This window comes from Sciurus vulgaris, assembly GCF_902686455.1.
Source record: "Sciurus vulgaris genome assembly, chromosome: 10".
Classification (NCBI taxonomy): Eukaryota; Metazoa; Chordata; class Mammalia; order Rodentia; family Sciuridae; genus Sciurus; species Sciurus vulgaris.
Window position 1 is genome coordinate 63,773,134 of NC_136470.1, and position 17,261 is coordinate 63,790,394.

Sequence of the window (17,261 nt, forward strand, 5' to 3'; positions counted from 1 at the left end):
TGCGTAAGGATTTCCAATTTCCCAGCACCATTTGTTGAAGAGGCTATCTTTTCTCCATTGAATGTTTTTGGCACCTTTGTCTAGTATGAGAAAACTGTATTTATTTGGGTTTGTGTCCGTGTCTTCTATTCTGTACCATTGATCTACCTGTCTATTTTGGTGTCAATACCATGCTGTTTTTGTTACTATTGCTTTGTAGTATAGTTGAAGTTCTGGTATTGCAATACCTCCCGCTTCAGTCTTCCTGCTAAGGATTGCTTTAGCTATTCTGGGTTTCTTATTCTTCCAGATGAATTTCATGATTGCTTGCTCTATGTCTGTGACATATGCCATTGGGATTTTAATTAGAATTGCACTGAATCTGTATAGCACTTTTGGTAGTGTGGCCATTTTGACAATATTAATGCTGCCTATCCAAGAACATGGGAGATCTTTCCATCTTCTAAGATTTTCTTTAATTTCTTTCTTTAGTGTCTTATAGTTCTCATTGTAGAGGTCTTTCACCTCTTTTGTGAGATTGATTCCCAAGTTTTTTTTTTTTTTTTTTTTTTTTTGAGGCTACTGTGAATAGGGTAGTTTTCCTAATTTCTCTTTCTGAGGATTCATCACTTATGTATAAAAATGCAATAGATTTATAAACATTGATCTTATATCCTGCTACTTTACTGAATTCACTTATGAGTTCTAAAAGTTTTTTGGCAGAATTTCCCGGTTCCTCTAAATATATAATCATGTCATCAGCAAATAGGGGTACTTTGAGTTCTTCTTTTCCTATTCGTAACCCTTTAATTTCTCTGCTAGAGTTTCAAGGACAATGTAATGAAATAGAAGAAGTCATCAAAAGCCTACCAACAAAGAAAAGTCCGGGACCAGATGGGTTCTTAGCCCAGTTTACAAAACCTTTAAAGAAGAGCTCATCCCAATACTCCTCAAAGTATTCCATGAAATAGAAGAGGAGGGAACCCTCCCAAACTCATTCTATGAAGCCAATATCACCCTAATACCTAAACCAGACAGAGACACAACGAGGAAAGAAAATTTCAGACCAATACCTTAATGAACATCGACGCAAAAATTCTCAACAAAATTTTAGCAAATCGCATACAGAATAGATTTAAAAGATAGTACACCACGATCAAGTGGGTTTTATCCCAGGGATGCAAGGTTGGTTCAACATCCAGAAATCAATAAATGTCATTCACCATATCAACAGACTTAAAGTCAAGAATCACATGATTATTTCGATAGATGCAGAAAAAGCATTTGATAAAATACAGCATCCCTTCATGCTCAAAACACTAGAAAAAATTGGGGTAGTGGGAACATTCCTTAATATTGTAAAGTTCATTTATGCTAAGCCCATGGCTAATATCATTCTAAATGGTGAAAAACTGGAAGCATTCCCCCTAAAAACTGGAACAAGGCAGGGATGCCCTCTTTCACCACTTCTGTAATAAGATTTCTGCACAAGTTGGGCAAATAAACTCCAATCTGTCTGACACTATATAACTCTAATGTTTATAAAACTTTTCAGTGTCAGTTACATGAAAAAAAATAACCACAAAAATACAGTATTACCTATGGTAGGCTAATAAATAGGCCACCATTCTGTAGGCTCTCTCTTCACACTCCTGATTGTTTCTTTTGCTGTGAAGAAGATTTTTAGTTTGATGCCATCCCATGTATTGATTTTTTATTTTATTTTTTCTGCTTTAGGAGTCTTCCCCAAGAAGTCAGTTCCTGTGTCAATATGAAGTATTAGGGCCTACATTTTCTTGTAGTACGTGAAGGGTTTCTATTCTAATTCTTAGGTCTTTGATCCACTTAGTTCATTTTTGTGCTGATAAGAGATGGGTTAACTTTCATCCTATTACATATGGATTTCTAATTTTCTCAGCACTGTATGTTGAAGAGGCTACCTTTTCTCCAGTGTGTATTTTTGGTGCTTTTGTCTAGTATGAGATAACTGTATTTATGTGGGTTTGTCCCTGTGTCTTCTATTCTGTTCCACTGGTCTTCTTGACTATTTTGGTGTCAACACCTTGCTGTTTTTGTTACTATAGCGCTGTAGTATAATTTGCGTCTGGAATTGTGATGCATTCTGTTTCGTATTTGAAAATTACCTTTAATAGAAAACAACCCCACTAAAGTCCAGCAAAGATATTTCCTAAGCTCCTGCCAAAAGCCTTTGTAGATAGGGTGACAGTTCAAAATGAGCATAGAGAAGAGGAAAGTTAAGAGCTTAATGGTGACAAATACTGCCCCTGGAAAGAAAAAGTTTGCTCAACTCTGCAAATACTTAAAAAGTAAAACAGACCTGAGAGGTCCCAACACCACAAAGAAGGAATATGGGAGTGGGTAGAACCCAAGATATGGCCTTGGAAAGATATCACTTCTTAAGAAGAGATCCCTTTAGAGACTTCATTCAGAGAAGAGAAAAAAGCAAGAGTCCTTGAAGGCAAAATAGAACAATAATATTGGAGGAAAAAGAAATCAACTTTCACCCACCAAAACATTAAAAAGTATTCATTAAAAAAAAACTGTGCTTCACTGTAACTGACAGAATAATGTGCTTTTGAATTACGAATGTCGTAAGCCAATCCAAACTTCCAACCTTATTCACAGAAGATAGACTAAAGCAATCTACCATCCATAGAAAGATAACATAACACAATAGAAAACTGAAATAGTACAGTTAATAAAAATTTCTCTCCCACGCCACCAAAAATGGGGTGAAGAACATATAATGCAAATTCCAAATTAATTACATATACTTAAACAAGTATTTGGAGAAACACACACACACACAGAGTTTTGAGTTGAAATTCCAAAACTAAGAACACAAAATGGGGAAATACTAGGAAGAAACAAAATAAGAACTGACTGAACTCAGAAAATAAATTTTTTAAAAAAGAAAAAACTACCTCAAAAACAAAGATTAAGTAACAAAGTGTCCAATGGAGAATTGTTAAATAAAAGTTTAAAATAATTCTTATAATTAAAGAATTATAGGAAAATAATAAAAAGAATGAAAATAAGATAAAGAATCATAATAATGGGTCAAAGAAAAAGTACTTGAACTGGAACACATTAAAGAAGATCATTTATACATATAACTGGAGTCCCTGAAAAAGAAAAACAAAACAATGATACGAAACTAATATTTAAAACTACAATCCAAGACAATTTTCCAATCATAGTAAGGAGGGAAAAAAAAAAAAAGAACTGAATCTATATCTTAAAAAGGCCACCTATGGGAAAAGGAAGATTTACTTGGAAAGACAAACTCCAAGACATATCTTAGCAATACTTAAAGATAAAGGAAAAAATTCTTAAGATGAAAAATGTCAAGTTAATAGATAAAAACACCAAATTACTTATTAACTGCAAAAAAACTATCAATGAAAGTCTCAAAAGCCACACACAAAGCAAACAGAGTGGAGCAACGAAGTATGAAGCAAAGATTTTCTATCCAGTCAAATTGTCCTTCAAATATAAAAGTGACAGAAAAACTTTTAAGAACTCAGGGAATACCACGTTCACAAGCCCAATGGCAGAGGATTCACATAATGGAGATAGCCAACTAAAGGCTAATTAGGGAGACATGAAAAGGTTAACGATGAACATTTAATCTAACTGTAACTCTGAGATAAACAAATTAGAGAAATGCAAATCAAAACTACTCTAAGATTTCATCTCACTCCAGTCAGAATGGCAATTATCAAGAATATAAGCAATAATAAATAAGTGTTGGTGAGGATGTGGGGAAAAAAGTACACTCATCCATTGCTGGTGGGACTACAAATTGGTCCAACAACTATGGAAAGCAATACAGAGATTCCTCAGAAAACTTGGAATGGAATCACCATTTGATCCAGCTATCCCACTCCTTGGTTTATACCCAAATGACTTAAAATCAGCATATTACAGTGATGCAGCCACATCAATGTTTATAGCAGCTCAATTCACAATAGCTAAACTATGGAACCAACCTAGATGCCCTTCAACAGATGAGTAGATAAAAAAAATGTGGTACATATACATAATGGAATATTACACAGTCATAAAAAAGAATAAAATTATGGTCTTTGCAGGTAAATGGATGGAGCTGGAGAATATCATGCTAAGCGAAATAAAACAAATCCCCAAAACCAAAGGCTGAATGTTTTCGATTGTGCTGGAAGGAAGAGGGTGTGGTGACGGGAAGGGCAATGTAATGAGATGAACATTATTACCCTATATATGTGTATGATTACACTACCAGTGTGACTCTGCACAGAGGAATGAGACGTAGAGCTCCATTTATGTACAATGTGTCAAAATGCATTCTGTCATGTATAACTAGAACAAATTTTTTAAAATAAAATAAAATAAAATAAAATGAGGAGGGCTAGAGTTGTAGCTCAGTGGCAGAGTGCTTGCCTACCACATATGAGGCACTGGGTTTGATCCTTAGCACCACATAAAGATAAATAAATGAAACAAAGGTATTGTGTCCATCTACAACTAAAAAAATATTTAAAAAAAAATGAAGATACACTTGGAAGCACAGTATGTAAATGTTTTATGGTCTGTCAAAGCAAAAAGAAAGCAACTAAAAATGGAAAAAAGGATGGAAAGAAAACATAGAATGACTCACTTGTGCTACCAAAGTAAAAATAAATAGTAAAAAATAAAAACATTTAAAGCACACATCTGACAGTGAAAGGTTAAACAAGAAAATAGAACTAAAGGCTCTATAAAAAGGTATATATAAAAAACTAGTTAACGAAACAAAATTACATCCTTCCTAATAAAAGAAAATTTTTAAAAGAATGGATAAAACATATTTCACGGAGAAGGAAAACTATAATTATAGTACAACATACCACAAAATAATAGGACAAAATTAACATTAAACATACTAACAATATCAAAAAATGTACAAGTTTACTTCACCAATTAAAAGAATATTTTCTGATTGACTAACAAGGCCAGACTCAACTCTGCATTGAAAATGAGACATATCTGATACAAAATAATTCTAAAAAGATAAAATGTAAAAGAATATAAAATAAAAAAGACTAAATATAAAAAGTAAAGATAGAAGTTGGCAGGTGGTATGCACCTATAGTCCTAGCTACTTGGGAGGGTGAGGCAGGAGAATCTGTTGAACCCATGAGTTTGAGACCAGCTTGGACAACAGAGGGAGACTCCCAACATACACACACAGACACACACACACACAAAAAAAAAAAAAAAAAAAGCTAAATCAAACAATTAGAAACAAGAAAGAGGTCTCAATATGAGATAAAACAGAACTAAACCAAAAGGCATTAAATGTGACAAAGGATACTTTATAATGCTCAAAGTCATTAATCAAAGTCATTAATCAAAGACATAACATTTATGGCAATCCAGGCACCAAAAAACACAACAATCACCTTTATATGAAAGGAGGTATTAAACTTTAAGCAATTAAATATACTGAAGCAAGAAATCAAAGAGAATCAGAAACAATGTACATTAACAGGAGACTTTTAATACATTACTCTTAGTATAAGATAGTGGTAAAAATGAGGAAGAAAACAGAGGAAGAAACAGCATAACCCATGAGGCAGATCTTATGGAAAGACTATAGAACTTTATACCTTGTTAATAGAGGTATACCCTCTTCTCAAGCACATACATGGAACATTCACAAAAATGTGATTATATGTTAGGTCACAAAGAAAACATCACTAAGTTCCACAAGTAGAAATATTACAAATCACACTCTGATTGCAATGTAATAAAACTAGAAATAACAAGGCAGTTCTGGAAATTTTCTTTAAATATTCTAATAGATAACTCTTAGGTAAAAGGGAAAACAAACAAACTGCTTCATTTCTAAGGCAACAAAACACTATATCAGAATTAGCATACATTTGAATTAATGAGAGGAAAACTCAGAGCCCTAAATAATTTATTTTTAATAATTATAAAATGAAAATAAATTGCCAACTCCAAAAGCCAGAAAAAGAAAGTACACCAAAAGAAAGAACAAGGAAGGAAAAAAAGATAAAAGCAAAAATTGATGAAGAAGAAATCAGGAAACTAGCAGCACTAATAAATCAAAATCCTGGTTCTTTGAAAAACTGACAAAATGGACAAACCACTAATTAACATAATTTTAAGAAAAGAGGACTAAAACAGATGATGGAAAAGAGATGATAAAAAAGCATTGAAACAGAAGAAATTTTTTAGAAGCACAGAGATACTGTGCATACTTTTACAGAAATCTAGTGATTAACCTAAATAAAATAGAAAATTTCCTAAGAAAATATATTCTATAAAAATTGGCTTGGGTAGGTAATACAAAGTGAAAATAATTCAATCTTCATTAAAAAAAAAAAAAAAAAAAAAAGTGCCAGGCACAAACAGCTTTATAGAAGAAACCCATTAGCTTTCAAAGGACAGCTCCAATGCTACACAAAATTATACCCTTCCTAAACACTAAAAGAAATTTAAAGACTTCCAGAATATTTCTTATGAAAACTTAGAAAAACTTCCAGATGTTTCTTATGAAATCAAGTATCACACTGTTACCTCAACCTGATAAAGACTAGACACAAAAATATTATAGATAATATCACTTGTGAAATTAAAAGCAATACTTAATATAATAGGAATAAATAACATCCAAGACTATATTAATGAAAAGAATACACTTTGGCCAAGTAAAATTTATTGCAGGAATGCAAAGATAGTTTAATATTAGGAAATCTATAAAATAATGTACCCATTAATAGGTCTAAGAAGAAAATTCATATGATTATTTCTACAGACATAGAACAAGTTTTTGACAAAGTTCAACACCCACTACTGGTAAAAACAGTTAATAAAACTGGGTTTGTGTTTTCTCTGATAAGTGGAAGCTGATACATAACAGGGGGAGATGATAAGGGAAGCATGGAGGAACTTTGGATTGTGTAGAGAGTAATGAGGGGAGGGGAGTGAGTGGGAGGGGAAGGAAAGATGGTGGAATGAGACAAACATCACTACTACCCTATGTACATGTATGATTACATGAATGGTGTGACTCTACATCATGCACAATCAAAGAAATGAAAAGTTGTACTCCATTTGTTTACAATGAATCAAAATGCATTCTGCTGTCATGTACAACTAAATAGAATAATTAAAAAGGTGGGATTTGATAGACATTTGCTAGCATTTTTTTTAAAGTCTTCAATAAGGAAGCTAGCACCTTAAGAAGAAACAACAAACATTTTCATAAGATCAGTGAAAGAGCAAGGATGCCACTATATCCACAATTATTTAATACTCTCCCACAACTAATATACAAAAGAAACTACTTAGAATTATAATCTAAGAAAAAATGTAAAAACTGTTGATTTGCAGATGGCAAGATAGTAAACCTAAAAACCCTAGAAAACCAATGCTAAAACTAACTCAACCAAGATTCAGTAAAGTAACAGAATATTGAGATAAAATACAGACATTAAAACCTTTCACAAGCAAAATGATAACTAATTAGAACATATAATGAAGCCATTAAAAAACAACAAAAAGCCATAAATATTTAAGAATAAGAAAACAGTAAAATATATATAAGAAAAAGATTAAAACACTCCTTAGAAACAAAAAGTATACTTCAAATATATGGAAAAATATAATATTCTTAGATAGCAAAATTCAACATCAAAAAGATGTCAAATCTCACTAATAATATAGCATGTCCTAAAAGAAAAAAATCAATAAGCTTTTATACAAAGTTAAGAAAGCTGTTACTAAAGTTCAAATGGAAAAATATATACGACTCCCTAAGAAAACTCTGAATAAAAAAAAGCTATGAGGGAGTCTACTAAACACTATAAACCCTCTCTAAGTAACTTAAACAGTACTGGAGCATGACTGGAGAAACAAGGCCCACAAACCAGAATACAAAATCCTGAAATGGATCCAAGTTCATATGGTAATTTAATATGTGACAAAGGTAGCATTTCCAATGAGTAGGGCAAGAATGATTGGTCTTTTTAATAAATGATATTGGGACAACTAGACAGTCATCTAAAAAAGAAAAACTGGATACATACCTCATATTATATACCCTAACAAATGTTAAGTAATCTTAGCTAGGTGATCTGAGAACTAAATGCAAACATAAACCACACAAGTATTAAAAGAAAATATGAACAAATTCCTCTATTATATGGTTTTTGGGAAATAATTTCAGAGTACAATTCAGGATCCACAGGCGAAAAGAAACGTTAAGTTCAAACTTATTTTGCTGGCAAGAAAAATGGTGCCACCACAAATGTAAAAAACAAACGAGGGAAAATATTTATAACACATTACACAGATGAAGACTAATACCTTAATGTGCAAAGACACAAATTAAGGAAAAAAGATTAAAACCTCAAAAAATAGATAAATGACATGAATAGAGAATTCACTGTTAGGTCCTTTAAACCATATGAAAAAAAATTCAATTTACCTCATAAAGAAAGAAAAGTAAACCTATACTGAGATATCACTGCTCACCTATAAAATTATTGCAAAAAAATTTTTTTAAATCCTCACAACACACTCTGTTGACCAGACACATATATATTGCCAGTGAGAATGCAAAACATTTTAAAATTTGAAGCATAAATATTATGGCCTTCACAAAATGCTTAGCATTTACCTGTTAAGGCTTAAATCCCACTTCTAACAATTTTTCCTAAATATGGACTCCCCTATAATAAAGATGCATGTATCTTCAAGGTTATTCATTGCAGTACTTTTGGAATTATAAAATACTGGAAATAAACTAAATGGCCAGAGAGTGGTCAAACTATGATACATTCACACAATTCAGAATTATGCAGCTGTCTCATTTTGCTAAAAAAGCAAGAAAAAGAAAATAAGGAGATCCTATAAATTTTTAAAAAGCTGTGAGGTGATGTCCAATAAAGGCAAATATAGTAAGCTACATAAGTATGATAAAATAAGATAAATACATCTGCTTATATTTATAAAAAAGAAGCTCAGGAAGAATAAAACCAAAACCAAAACTAATGAAACTGGTTATGCACAGGGTAAGGACAGATGACAAAATTGTTAGAAGGGATAGGGACTGGGTGATACTACCCTGAAACAGCTTTTTGTGTAGTTTTGTGAAAAGGATGGAAGGAAAAACTTAATAGAATATAAATAGAAAAATGTACCTAATTATATTTCAAGTGAACAGAATAACCTTTAAAAAATAATCCTCTAACAACCTTGAACTCTGCTTAGTAGGTTTATTTCTGTGGTAGTATTGGAGCAGCAATTCCAAAACTACTTTCTATGCATTGTAGGCTTGAAAGAAGTAAATACACTATGCATAGAAACATGCATTTCAGTCTTAAAGAAGAAGGATACAAATATAGTGAGAGAAGACTAAGAAAAATCCAATCATGTTAAAATGGCGTTGGAAGTATCAGAGTAAGCTCATAATTTATAACTAGATATTAATATAGATATATGCATATGCCTATAGGTGCATGTGTTTGTACCTGCTGAAAGGGACTAAAATCAGGGACTATCAGGTGCAATAAGCACACCTAATACTTAGATTTTGATTTCTAAATACCCTTCTTTAATAAAATGAACCAGGACTTCTCAAAGACATGGCTGATTCCAGGCCAAGGGCAGGAAAAGTACAATGAAGACCCTGTTGTACCAGAAATTAAATTGAGGACAGGGGATGATTTGTAAATATGACACAGGAATGATTTGAAGATGCTCCCATTGGCCAAATTTGTGACAAATGAGAAACAAAATAGAAGAAAACAGATAATGAACTAATAAAGGAACCTGGCAGACAACACTAACCAAATGATAAAAATTAACAGCACCAATAATTATCCTTCTTTCTCACTTATGACATGACTGTCTCATAATATTATGCACTGAGAAGGACTTAGCATCACTTCAGAAGTATTCCTCCCCAAATGTATAACCTGAGCCAAATAATGAGGAAATATCAGAGAACACCGAATTAAAGGGAATTCTATAAAGTAACTGCTCTAGTACTTCTTGGAAATCACAAAGTATCATGGAAGATAAACACTATAATCAGATTTTAAAAGGTTCCAGATTTTTTAAAAGTCAAAGAAATGTAAAAAATAAATACAATAAGTGATCATGATTGCTTCTCCAAACAATAAAATAGGATCATACTTAATATGAATGGGGCAATGAGAGAAATCTAAATAAAGTCTATGAACTTGACAACAGTATGGTATTAACTTAATTTCCTGATGGTTCCTGATAATTGTATTGTGGTTCTATAAATGAATATTCTTACTGTTAGAAAGTATGCACCGAAGTATTTAAAGGAAGTAGATAAAGGAACATGTAGTATGCAGCTTACCCCCAAAATGGTTCTCAAAAAATGTGTATGTGGGGGCTGAGGTTGTAGCTCAGTGGCAGAACACTTGCCTAGCACATGTGAAGCACTGGGTTCGATCCTTAGTACCACATAAAAATAAACAAATAAAATAAAGGCATGTTGTCCATCTACAACTACCAAAAAATAAAAAGTAAAAAGATGTGTATGTGTGTATATGTATGTGTGTGTGTGTGTGTGTGTGTGTGTGTGTATAAATACACAGGAAAAAAGGAAAAAAATGATAAAACAAAAATGGGGAATGTTAATAACTGATGAATCTGGGTATCTATCAAAGTTTTTTCTACTATTCTTTTTGGAACTTTTATCAAACTTTTATAACTTTTTTTATAACTTTTTAGAAATTATATCAAAATACAAAAACTTTTAATAAAAATATGCCCTTTGTTAATATACAAATGATGCAATAAACAAACATCTGAAACGGCCATGGAAAAAAGGAAAAAGCTGTAGATATTTATGCCATAGTTACATACCTGTCTGTGTTCGTATTAGACTGAGAGGTCAGAGAGTTATCCAACTCAGTCTCACTTTCTTCTGACTGACTATTAACAGTTCCTTCGTCTCCTTCATCATCTATTTCATTAAGAGGCTATCTCAAAACAACAATAAAAATAACAACACACGTTGATTATATACATTCTCATTCTTTCTTTCTTTCTAATAGAAAAAGAGACTTCCTAAGGCTAATCCCTCCATACGCATTCTGGAACCCAAACCCTCTTACCTGCTTCCACTCCATCAGTCTTTTCTCTCTCCAGTATCTTTAATCTCTGTGTTGGCTTAAGCTTATCAAGATTTAAATGTGAGCAAGCCTCTCCCATCTTACCCTGACCTCATACACACCCTGACTTACTATCTTTTCTCTTTCACCACCAAACTTCTTTAAAGAATTGTTCCCATTTCTCGATCACCACCTACACCCTTCAATTTTGTTTTTGCCCTACCACTCCACACTACTCACTACAAACTCAGTATCAACATGTTTATTCCTAAATCAGATGAATATTTCTGTCTTTGTTTTCCTTAATTCTCTGATACCTTAGATTCTTATGATGATTTCTTTCTTTCTCTTAAAATTTTCTAACTTCCATGATACTGTATTTTTTAAAATTTTCTTCTTTTCCTCTGCTGCTCCTTCCAATAAAGCTGCTCCTTACTGGTTTTCGTTTTCTACTCTTCTATCTAATGGGACTTGAGGTCTTCCCTTTAGACCTTTTCTCCTCTCATCTGATCTACTTTCTCAATAATTTTATCTAAGTCCAAAGTTGCAATTACAAGTCCAATGCTGTTAATTTCCAATCTCTTTCTCCACTCAGAACTCTCTTGAGTCCTAGACATTTATATTCAACTGCCTAAAAGATATTCCTACTCAATATGTCCCAAACTGAACATCTTCCAAAGTCTCTCCCAGCATTCTTACAGAAACCTTGTCCTGCCAATACCACATAAGACCATGAACACTGCCACCATCTACTCAGATGCCCAAGCTGGCAACAAGAAGTTATCCTTCTTTCTCATCCATTACAACTAATCAGCCACACAATCCTGTCAACTCTACTTCATTTTAACCTCTTTCAAATGTATTCTTATCCTTTACTTTACTTCCTACTGGCACTAATTTGAGCCAGGTCCTTACCATTTCTGAACATAATTCCAAACTAAGGTTTCTAACCAGGCTGTTAAGGTTTAAATATGATTTGTGCCTTCTGAAACTCATATTGAAATTTAAATCCCAATTATGAGATATTAAGAGATAGGCTATAGTGGGACTTTTTCTTTAATTTAAAAGAAAAAACTTCATCTTGCATAGCTATGTTTTGTGGCGAAATATTTCATGCAGAAAAAAAGAAAAATAAATACTAGTGTATGAAGGAATCTTGCTAGAAGAATAGTAAAAGAAAATCATGTCTGAACTAAGTAATTGAAATAAATTAAAATAACAGAAAATAAAAATGATATCTCTATAATTAAAAAAGGGGTCCAAGTGGACCCTCATGAGATACCAACAGTCCTGCCTTCATGAGTAGATTAATCCACTGATGCTATTAATGGATTAATAGGCAAATGGATTATCTCAAGAGTGGTTCTGCTATTAAAGCCCGCTTGCCTAGGTCTCTCTTGTTCTCTCTCTCTCTCACCATGTGATGCCCTATGTCACATCAAGACTCTGCAAGCAAGAAGGTCATCGATAGATGAGAACTTTCAGCCGTGGACAAGAACCATGAGCCAAAATAACTATTTCTGTTTTATAACTAACCCAGTCTGTGGCACTGTGTTGTCAGCAGTAAAAAGCAGGCAAGACAGGGACCCTCTCTCATCTTAGCCTCTCTCCAATTCATCTTCCACACCACAATCAATCTCATCATGACTTCATGCTTCTTAAACTCCTTTAGTGGCTCTATTCTTAATTTTCAGGTCCTTAGCCCTTCAGGACCTAACTCCTGCCTATCTCTCTAACCTCAGATCTTCCCACTTCCCCATCCCAATAATGAAGACATGTCTTATTTATTCATATATGCCAGCCTCTAATGCAGGGCCTAATATACCACATGATGAAAAAGTAAAACAAACTTAGTCTCACTTATTCCTGTTCTAGATAGTAAGGTCCAGAGAATTTAAGTGATGCAGTTATAAATGCATCTTCTCTTGGTGGCTCCAGGTTATCTATAGCAACATCAATTTTTTTCTAACGTATAGTGGTTTTCTCCTTACCTGTAAAAGAGTCTTCTTGCTCCTCCCTCACTGCTATTTTTCTCTGCTATCTCAGGTTTATTTTGAGAAGCTTACCTCACTGTTTTTAATCTGTTATCAGTTGTAAATTGAGAAAGAAATTAAGCCAGCTAGGAAAACTAGTTATATCAGAAACATTATTTTTAAATTACTAACGTAATTGGCTCAGGTATGAGGATGAACTCTTCTCTTCAACAGACTGAAATCAAACTGCTTTATTCTATGTTGCTGGGATACATTGTACATGTGTTTCCCAGCTCCAAATGATTTAAAGTATGATTGCCAAAAAAAAAGAACACTACATTATGCAATTTATTTAAGTAAATGAAAAAGCTTCCATCAAACATATTCCAACAGTAGGATATTCTAAGATGATTAAACTTCTGAATATCTGCAAGTTAATTTTTCAATAAGTGAGAAAGCATAAATGCTTTTTACTTGTGATACAGGTAATAGATTTGGCTACTTTAAATATGTTTAACATTCTACTTAATTGCCTTTACGTAGAAAACAGTATAATTAACTTGCCTTTTATGATTCTGGACCTACAATTCCCTAGAATCATTCCTTCAATTAAAGATTCTCCCTTTATTTCATGGAAGGTATAGTTTAGGATAAACAGGTGACTACGAAAGTCCTAGCCAATCTTAAAAAGCTGCTTAATTTTAGTATTAAGTTCTTCATGAGCTTTGGAAAATGTACTATTTCAAAATTCTTTTAACATTTTGACTAAAAGTTTAATTGTTAGATTTTGACTAATTAATATTTTACTGATGTAGTATCATTTCCCATGTAGTATTATTTCCCCATAAATTCCAAGTTTCCTGGGCAGATACCTTTTAAACATACTAATACGTTAAAACTGATTGACATTTAATGAAGTACTATGTTCCTGGTATGATGCTACATACTTTATGTAATCTATCTCAAGATGATCCATACAAAAACACGTATATTTTATTCCAATATAATAAAAACAAACAAAAAGTACTCTGAACTAATCAGAAACCTTTATGGAGCCACAGGACCCAAATTAGAGCTTGGTCTCTGATGCAAACTACATGAGCTTGAACAACTCACCTAGTTTTTCCAAACCTCAGTCTCTTTTTCTGTTAAATGGGAGTAACAACAGTACCTACATCCTATGTAAGCGCTCAATAAATGTCAGCTATTACTATCCAGTCTCCAATCTTATTTAGGCAAACACTACTCATACAAAATGCAATATGCTTGAGTAAGAGCAAATCTAGCAACTGCAACTAGCAGTTATTGATATTTAAGCTTTTAAAATGTTTACCAAAATGCATACATCAACTTAAACTTCATTTCAGCATGAGCGCAGAGTCATGAGTAGAGTACGTTACCTGAGGGTCTATGACAGACTCATTAAAGATGGACTGGGCAATAGGATCTTGATTTACCATGATGGGACTCTGAGAGGAATCAGGCGCCATTGTTACATTTGGAAAACCTGCAGAAAGAAAATAAGTCATGATGATTTTTGTTTCATTTAACTAAATTGACTTCTTAAGTTCTACATTGTCATACATATGCATCATCATATGGAAATCTAAAATAACAATAGCAGCTTATACTTATATGTGCTTACTATATTCCAGTCACTGTTCTAAATGCTTCTATGTACATTAACTCATTTTGGCCTTCACGAAACTCTATGAAGTAGGTACTACTACTATTTTACAGATCAGTAAACTAAAACTCAAAGAGATGTTAAGCAACTAGCCCAGAGTCACACTAATAAATGACCAAAACAGGATTTAAACTTTATACTAAAAGCTAATCACCTGTTCTTGAGAGATTAAGATAAAAAATTGGTTATATTCATGTTAAAATTAATAATGCTGTGTACCTAACAAGAGGCAGTTTCTTTTAGCAAGAAAATTATTTTAGCTTTCAAATTATTTTATGCAAATTATATATAAATCCAAGTATTTTCATTATATGGTAACATTAACGAGCTGAAAAGTCTCATTTTAAATTATGAAATCCTGTAAATTATACCATATTTTAATATGTAACAATTTATTTTCCATTGCTGAATAATTCATAAGTTCATATTCTTAGTAAAAGTAAAAAAATTATATAAAGTTTAACTCTAACAAACTTGTACATGATCCACCTTGAATATTCATAATACAAATAATATAATACCTGAGAAAGGAATTTAAATTCTTTCTAAACATCCACTTCTGTGCTATAGTTAATAAGAAAAAGAAGCTTTTTTAAAAATTGAATACTTACCTGTGCGTCTACGAGGAACATCAACAAACAGATCTTTTGCTGCAGCCAACAAATGATCAGATTTCTCCAACACATCCTGCATCTGATATTGATCAGAAAGAATCTAGACATGTGTTAATGACAAATATTATTCAGGAAAAAACATAATATAAATATTACTCAGGAAAATGCATATATATTTACTCTTCAAATCACAAAGGAAAAGACTATACAAAGGCACAAAGCATGAACCATAAACCGCCACCTAAAATCCTTCAGTGACAATATCTTTTAGTACCAGTAGATGGGGCTATTACAACAATCAGTAGCTTTCAAATGCTTGGTTGCAATCCAAAGTAATGCATACTAAAACTTGTGACCCAGAACACTCACATACATGCAAATATATAAAACAAAAGTTTATTTAACAAACTTTCTTCATAAAAACTATTATATTTTCTTTTTTATTTTTTTAAGTGATGGTGATAAGGTACTAACTCAATTTCATAATCCATTAATAAATTATGATCCATAGTTTGAAAAAAAGGATTAAAGATAAGAATGTTTGAGCCATAAACTCAGAGAAGTTTCAACCACTGAAGTGATTTCAGAATCTACCATTGGATCAAGACTTACAATTTAAAAAACACAGCATAAAAAAATGAGTGTTAGAATTAAACAAAAAAGGTGATGTCTCTGTGTTTAAAAACAGTTGGTTTTTTAATTCTGAAGAGGTGGAAACTCAAAAAATCACATTACAGTCCTGCTTCTGATTATACACTTTTCCATGATGGAACTTTCATAATTATAAGAAAAGCCACAGGCTAAAAATAAGTCAACTCTACTACCACCAGATGGCATTCTTAAATTGAAACAGGAGTCTCAAAATTAAAAAGCTACCTAGTTTCCAACACTGACTCTGTCACTAAAACATCTGGTAACAAATGTTCCTACCAGAATTTCTCTATACCATGGAAATAATTACATACTATGACAGTCAGTTGTTGTTTTAGGACATTTCCCTTTCTTTGCCTGCTATGGTTAAGCAGATCAGCTAGCTCAGTGGATGAGAATGAAGTCCTGAATTTGTTCCTTCCACAAAGAGTAAGCTTTGGAAGGGAAAGGCCAAGAGCACATTTGGAGCTATAAGACTAGAGTTCCAGGCCCAGACAATGAATGCTAAGCAAAATTCAACCTCTTTAAACTTAATTTCCCAAGATACAACCACCTCCTCAACCCCACAGAGATGTTACAAGGATATGGACACACTGGAAACTTATGAAGACACTAGAGAAGTTTTAGAATACAGTTACAATTTAAGATTATATTATCCTATGAGCCAAATTTCTATCACTGATGAGTCCTCTTACAAGTATATGAAATTAAAAGTTAGGAAAGAATGTGAATGGATCTATATATTCTATCACTATACTAGAAAAATTATAAAAAGTTTATCTCCTAATGGCAGAGATTTTGTTGTTGATTTGTTTTTGTGGTGTTGGGGATCAAACCCTAATGGTTTTTAAGAATTCACTATATTTTTTTAAAAAAGGGTACTGATCTAACGAAGAAACAGAAGCAGATTATGGAGGTATAATCTTACTAATCATATTGAGATCTGATATTAATTATAATTGGGGTCTCAAGTAGAGCCACTGCCCTGCCCACTTCTTCTAGTCTCTAACCAGGCTCCTTAGGGTACATGGTTTGAGTGACCAAAGATCAGGTTACTGAATTTTCTTTGCTCTTTGTAGATTTATCAGTCCTCTCACAAAACCATTCTCTTGATAGGCAAACTGGTCTCTGCAAGCCCATCTGTATATATTACTACCCCAGATGGATTTGCAGAGCAAACAATTAAACTTAC

The 17,261-nt window shown here is 32.7% G+C and overlaps 1 protein-coding gene across 7 annotated transcripts in view; it reads right to left on the reverse strand.

Annotated features, from left to right (window-relative positions):
- Positions 1-17,261, reverse strand: part of SPICE1 (spindle and centriole associated protein 1) — a 73,134-nt gene that overhangs the window by 41,715 nt on the left and 14,158 nt on the right. For 6 of the 7 annotated variants that reach the window (XM_079155391.1, XM_079155393.1, XM_079155394.1 and 3 more), the window contains exons 5-7: positions 15,416-15,518; positions 14,518-14,624; positions 10,897-11,012 (exon numbers count right to left, since the gene is read on the reverse strand). In XM_079155391.1, the coding sequence (XP_079011517.1) occupies positions 10,897-11,012; positions 14,518-14,624; positions 15,416-15,518 (326 nt within the window). The remainder of the gene's footprint in view (positions 1-10,896; positions 11,013-14,517; positions 14,625-15,415; positions 15,519-17,261) is intronic. The other variant, XM_079155390.1, reaches the window with a different exon arrangement.